The sequence below is a fragment of the Charadrius vociferus genome, unplaced genomic scaffold (genome assembly GCF_000708025.1).
Source record: "Charadrius vociferus isolate BGI_N301 unplaced genomic scaffold, ASM70802v2 scaffold858, whole genome shotgun sequence".
NCBI lineage: Eukaryota > Metazoa > Chordata > Aves > Charadriiformes > Charadriidae > Charadrius > Charadrius vociferus.
In genome coordinates, this window is record NW_009649724.1 from 811,460 (window position 1) to 818,575 (window position 7,116).

At 47.1% G+C, this 7,116-nt stretch overlaps 1 protein-coding gene across 1 annotated transcript; it reads right to left on the minus strand.

Annotated features, from left to right (window-relative positions):
• Positions 1-689: 689 nt before the first annotated feature.
• On the minus strand, positions 690-6,899 carry SCN3B (sodium channel, voltage-gated, type III, beta subunit). Its single transcript, XM_009890783.1, has 6 exons — positions 6,845-6,899; positions 5,196-5,359; positions 3,408-3,633; positions 2,238-2,376; positions 1,544-1,640; positions 690-1,049 (listed from the first exon to the last, which is right to left on the minus strand). The coding sequence occupies exons 1-5, from the start codon at positions 6,897-6,899 to the stop codon at positions 1,577-1,579; spliced, it is 648 nt and encodes a 215-aa protein (XP_009889085.1). The 3' UTR covers positions 690-1,049; positions 1,544-1,576.
• Between the last annotated feature and the right edge of the window lie 217 nt (positions 6,900-7,116).

Here is a 7,116-nt window from a genome sequence, read left to right on the forward strand (position 1 = left end):
AGGGAAAAATAAGTGTTTTCTGTCTATTCCTCTAGGTGGTGCTACACTATAGTATGAGAAGACTGATAGCGCAGTTACAAAAAGTACTCCCGTTTTACAAAGCTGTCTGTCCTTTCCCTGTGAGGGCTGTGCATCCTATTTCCTTTGCTCACCTCCTTGCAGCAGGCTCTCTTCTTTTCAGGGGTTTCCCCAGAAGCAGATGAACTGCATACCTTGTCCTACTGGCTTGCCTGCTGTTGCTGTTGCTGAACGTGGCTCCGCAGGTTATTCCTATCTCTGTGTCTCTGCGTACCTGAGGAGCAAACCTGCTACGCAAGGCAAACGGAAGGAACTAAGAATTCCGACACTTGCTAAATGAAAGGGGGGGTACAGGGGATTCTTATACTTACGTCATACTGCCTCCCAAAGTAGGAGTACTTCAGGATCTATATTCTCGGTTCCCTCCTTCAGAAGCAAGTGTGAATATGGCACAGGCACTCATCCTTCCTACTACACATTTTCAACAATTCTAATGCTTTATAGTCCTCACGCTACTCTGCCTGTGCACGGGCAGCCCAAAGTCCAAAGCGACAACTAGTTAATTAAATCCTTCCTGTTTTAACACTGGTAAGACTGATTGGGCTGTAACATATGGTAGAACATCACCCCGAGATGGTCATTCCCAGTCCTGCAGGTCAGAGTAACATGACATACATACCCTTTACCTCTGCAATGGAGAAATAGCATATTTAGCAAATAAAGGTGGTGGTGACAGCAGCTAAGAAATGACACTTAACATTACAAAGCCATTAACATGATGATGGGACTGAAACTTGGGAAGGAGCCGTGCTGCCCACACCCCTGTGCCCTTTGCTCAGCATGCTTCAAAAGAAGAGTCCTTTAGCAAATAGGCCGGCAGCTCAGAATGGAGTCATGAGGCCAAAGTCAAGGCTGTACAGAGTCCAAGGCAAATGGAAGAGAATTTACACTTCCCCGTATTTCCTCCCGACGGCGCAGAGCTCCCCCTCAAACCTGGCTGGCATGACGTGGTCCTTCTGTCTTCAGAGCCCCTGCAAGTGAGAGAATTCCTCTTGGAGCACCAGTCATTCGACCTTACTGAAGTAAGGATTTTAGCATAGTAACTGACAGGACGGGAACAAGACTTTAAAAAAAATCTAGAATTCGGTCTTTTGCACACAAAGTCCTTCCTAGCAGACGCTTCCTTTTGAGATAGCGCCCTTACATTCCTTCTGAGCACAGCTCCCCATCTGCAGGAGACAGTGACTATTCCCAACTCCACAGGAATGGGCAAAGGAGGAGTAATTACACCATGGCCTGAAAGTGAACATGCATGTTGGTTAGGGGTTCAAAGTAATATTAGTACACCCACCATCTAAAGATACCTATACTGCTTCTAAGGTCACTGGGGAAGCTCCAGAGAAGGAGCACAGCCAGACTCCAGGAGTCTCCTGTCCGCCTCTCTCCAGCCCCACGCATGCCTAACCCACAGCAGTAAGGCTGAAGGGCTGATAGACACAGGCTGCGACTTTTCCTCATCGCCTACCTTGGTGCCGTTTGTTCCGCTGATTCCTTTCTGCTATTCCTCCACAGGCACGGCACAGTTTTCCTTGTTTTCTGATGGAATCGCAAGATAGTCTGTCCTGTAGTCGGAGGGAAGGAGAAAAGCATCACCTCAAGTTCTAAAAACAGTTTGGGTCCATTCACCCTTAGAGATACTGACTGCCTGTAAGTACCTCTGAGATAACAAATGTCACCTGTAGAAGATGCTCGCAGTAGGAAACTCTCCTCGGCATAGTCAGGAGCAGACACTGAGTCTTCCCTACTGTAAAATCCTAGACGTACAGCTTTCCTACCATGTACAAAGAGTGCCCTTATCCAAGCCAAATATGTAGAAAGATGGGAACGGGCCACTATAAAAATCGGAACATGTCTGCTGTGTCAACTGCACCTGTGAGTCAGATCTCTGACAGCAGGCCTCCAGCAGAGCATCTCTGTGCAGATCAAACCTGGCCACTTTGGAACACCATGGCTACCCTCCCTAGCTGGTACATTGTCCCTCATCGTACAAGTTCACTGTCTCTTTTGGTACTCCCAAACATTGCAAAGATTCCAGACAGAGCAAACATCAGCTAGAAACACTCAATAGCAAAGTTCAGTCTTCCTGCAGTCTGATCTGGACTGAGACATCTGAAGAATGCTCACAGAACAGCTTGCACCTAGAGAGATTTCACACTTACGCATTTTCCTGGGCAGCCTCCTCTGCCTTAGAGACTTTCCTGTAGCAATAGACCATTTCTATCAGTAGCCACAAGGTGAGGAAGACCAGCAGAATATACATCATGATTTCAGAGATGACCGAGGTGAAGTCTTCTCCAGCTGTTAAGAAAATGCAATTATCTCTGATCATTTACATGCAGCTATCAAGCACAGCAGCTCCCCTGACACTTCCCACCCCGTCATCCTTCCTAACCCACCTTGCCAGAGATACCCAGATGCCACTACACTGTGAGGGGGCAAAGAAGAGGGAACAGGGGAGAGGCTGCCAACAGGATATGCCAGCAATGATCCCACTGCGTGTTTCCAGCAGAATCAAATGTGCCCAGGCTTGTGTGTGTCTCGCATTCTCTGCCACCCACGCATTCACACGGATTGCTCACCGTTAGCCTATCTCATCTTTACACTTGGTTTCCTTTGTGCATCCTACTCGCTGGTGTTACCTGACTGTATTGTGCCACCAGTGATTTGAAAGAGATCAAAACACAGAGATGCTTGTGGGGAAGAAGGGAAGGGAAGACACAGCAGAAAAACATGAGGGCTAAAAGCTCTTATCCCTTTCTGAAGCGAACAGCAGAATTCCCACTGATTTCTAACAAGCCAGGATTTCAGCACTGGACTGTGCAAACCCAAGAGGAACAGAAAGACTCGGGAGCACTGCAAAGGGAGGGAAGGACTGGGAGAGGGTGGAAGCAAGAGACATATCAAAATGGAGAACGAGTCATTCCAGGAGGGAGGGGGTGGAAGCAAGGAAGCCGACGCTGCGGTACCCTGGCAAAGGCTGTGCTGTAGCATCCCAGAGCCGCCAGGGGAGAAGCCGGGGTTCCGAGTGGAGAAAAGGGAAACCTCTGCCTTCTTGTGCCTACCCAGCTGTTCCCCCAGCCCACCAAGCTTATTATACCTTCCCACATTCACACACAACCACTCCGAGCCTAAAAAGAGGCTGCAGCCAGCAAACAAAAGGCAGGTCTTTCCTCCTGAACCCTGTGCAGTGTTTGTTGCTGGCAAAGACAGACACAATTATCTGGCAGCTCAGTCTCCCCTCTCCTGCTATGCAATGAAAAACTGCATCTCTGGATGGCAACACCCACGGCAAGTTAAGGCACAACACACTTTCTGCCAATGCTTCATACCCTCCTCCACCACGGTGAGGTGGATCAATCTGGAGCTTGTGAAGAGAGGTCGGTGAATCTCAAACTCAAACTCCCGGGTGATGTTACAGGTGTAGATACCCGAATCATTCAGGGTCACGTTTAACACAGTGATGGATACATCCTGCATGTCTTTACTCCCATTCCACTGTATCCGACCACTGAAGCGGCTTGGAAATTCATGGTTCGTTTTCCTGTACTCATAGATCTGTGAGGAAATGTGAAGGGGTATTCTGATTAACCACTGACTCGAATCTCGGACAACTACACAGCATATACAAGGAACAACATCATCCTCTAGCTACACACGTGTACGTCTGGGCTATGGCTTCCTTAGCGACAGCAGCTATTCATATTCTATCATCCTTTACCCCAAAATCTCAGACTGCTTTAGGCAGAAAATGGAATTATCTCCAAAGTTAGAAAAACTAAGGCACAAAAAACCAGAGACACATGTGGACAATGACACAAAAGATCAGCAATGGAACTAAAAACTAGGATCCTGCAGTCTTCATGCCTAACCTGTTGGTCACTGCATGTAAGAACATCTGAAAAAGGAACCACAGAATAAATATAGTAAAGACAAACTGTCATTTTTGATAAGCCCTAGGATATTCAGCTGAAATGGAAGTATTGCAGGATAAATACGACAGTGTGAAAATGGTACATCAGAAGAACAGAGCTTGGGTGACTTTCACAAGCCTAACCTCTTGCAAGTTTCTGGCTGACCACAGTCCCCATCGTTAAACTGCCCACCCCAGCTGAGTTTCGTTAGCATTCTTTGGGTTGCCACTGGCAAACGTCACTGAAAGTGAATTCCCACCTCACTCCTTAGCACGGCCCCTTAGCTCTCAGACAGTAGGGGAACGTTTGTCATCTCGCCTGGCCCTGCTCAATCATGATGAAATGCAACCACTGACCTAATGCTTCATACTCAGATAAAATAGCTAGAAACGTGTGCACTCAACCTTAATCTTATTCTCCATTTTACCATTTTTCTTGGATTCCAGTTACCCCTCATCTATACGATTCCCATTTTGATTCACTCTGAAAATGAATTTTACACCTTTTCTTGACAGGCATCCCAAAACAACTCACAGATCCTCCCACAGTCAGGATACCACTGCTTTCTCTGAGTGCCCTGCAGGTTTATCAGAGCCCAGTTTAACCTCCAAAGAACAGTTTTGGGATTCAGAGTATCCTAAAAAGGGAGACTTGGCCAAAGGTACCAGGTGTCACTCCATACTTGTTTCCCTTCTTGATTTCCTAGAATACTAGGCTTCACGTATTCAAGGGATGGAACTAGAAATTCACATTCACGTCTGCACAATCCCAAATGTTCGAACTCAACAACAGATTCTAGCTTTTCCTGCCATGAGTTCATGCTGTGCCCAAGTGTGGAAATCAGCTAAGTGTGGAAAAGATGCTTTAGTGACTGCCCAAAATTGGTGTTGTGGAACCTTCGGGTGAAAATGCTGCAGAAATTGTGAAGATCTGCAGCTTAGAGCTGAACTCCAAGCTCGTCTCTCCTCTGTGATGCGAAAGCAGCCTGCTGGGCATTTCTACAGGCCTTGAATAAGAATGCGGCAGAAAGCCTTTGCTCGTATTTGGGTCTCTCTCCTTCCCTTACACAGTCTTCCTTGGGAATCCTGCCGCAGGACAAACTTACACTCTCATAAATACCTTTTGGCTTCTCCCACGTGAGTTCACTGGACTGTGTTTCACAATAGGACCTATGAAAACAAGGGCTTAGCTACCAAGCATACATACAGGTTCATCTTTTCCACCCTCCGGCCTGTAGAACCATTCCACCACTGTGCTGGCTGTGACCTCTTCCCTCTTCATGCAGGAGATGCAGAGTAGCTTCATGTGTGTTCCTTGGACAGCCTCTGTCTCTGATGGAACTTCAACACATACTGCAGAACAAAAACCAGCTAGGGAAAAGGAGCAGCAGAGAAGAAGCATAAGACAGAATTAGAGAGACATCAGTTATCCACTTCTCCGCATTTATGATCACATCATCCCCAATGGAAAACTGTTTGATTAATTACTAGCACCCTCTGACAACAGATGAGCCTCAAATGTCAAATTTTACCAAGCTTCCTTCTTCGAGATATAAATAATTCATAATAATTAACAGAGGGTGATCACTTCATGCAGATTCACCTCTCCAGCATCTGCTTTGCCACAACTTTCATTTTTCCCATAGTAATTAATGCCACTTTAGAGGCACTGTTCATTCTCTCCCATGCATGCTGAGCATGCTCCTGTTACAGTAACAATTACAGTCTGGCACGAGAGAAAGCCCAGAATTCAAGCATGGAGGAACAGCTCGCTCTTTGTGCTAAGTTAAAAGGTCTGGATGTTTTAATCTGGCAATGTGTTCCAAACAAACTGGGAGGATTCGCCACCCTTCCTGTTTCTAGGTTTCATAAGCAGTGCTGGGAACCGAGGGGCTTGGACACTAGCAGCTATAAAATACTGCTCTCCCAAACAAGACAAAAATCGTTGTCTGCAAAACTAAATACTCGATAAGAAAAGGAACGCTTCAGCATGACATCTCAGACTAAATCCCTGACGACATCTGTCCCCTGGGCTAAACAATACTGGGTTTTGTCTGTCCAAACCTGTCTCCAAAGCCTAGGGTTTAGCTCACTGAAGATGCTGACTTTGCTGGCTGCTCCCTCCTCCCCAGCCTCTGAGATAGCATTAACCCACTCTCTCGAGCACTGTATTATCCCGGGACCTATCCCGGAAAGAGCCAGATTCCAATTCTCCCACACTACCAGCTCCGTGGGTAGCACCAGCTTTCTGGGAGAAATAAGGGAGAAGCTACTGGATCATGGTTTACTCCGGTTAAAGTGGATATGTACACGCAGATACGCACCCACATACAGAGCTGTAGGTATATGTGCACATCAAATGTAGCTGTATTGGCAAAATTAACCAACCTTTACTTGGTTGCAGTAGAGTAACTATAATAGCTATAAAATTATTTATTCCAGTTTATAGAGACTGTATGGAAAACTAGCACTGACATGCACCACTTAACAGTTTGCACATCCTCCCTGAGGCAACTATATGTTAAATTACATTGCAATTTCAAAACAACAGCAAACAGGAAACAGCAAAGAACTTGCATGTGCATTAAAGCAAATGCTTTGTACTGTAAGTCTACTTAGCAGTAACGTATTTTATCTGCTCGTATTACCTCCAATACATTCATACTAACTCTGCATGAGTATCATTTCCTTCTCCTCTTGTAAACAAAAAAAGCCACTTCGAAAGCTGGTCTTCACGACAGCATTTACGGAACCTTACTAGGAAACTGGCTGCTTTTAAAGAAGCATCCTGCAAGGGGCAAGCACCAGGTTTGGTGGAGAACGTGGCTGAAGACAAGACAGAATAGAAGCACCTACCCCAGACCACCAACACGACCGAAGACGCACAAACCAGCCTTGGCAGCGCAGCCATTGTTCCGTGCCACGAGCGAATCTCAACCTGGGCAGAGGCTCTTTCGGAAAACCACCGCTTCTCCTCTCCTGGCTGTGGACCCGGCGCAACAGGATGCCTCGGGCTGCGCCCGTCGGCGAGAAGGCAGCGGAGGGTGGGCGGCAGCCGGCTGGGATCCGGGGGTGCCGGGGATCCACGCTGGGCTGGGCTCTCCCCCGGCGCGGCGGCAGCACCACGG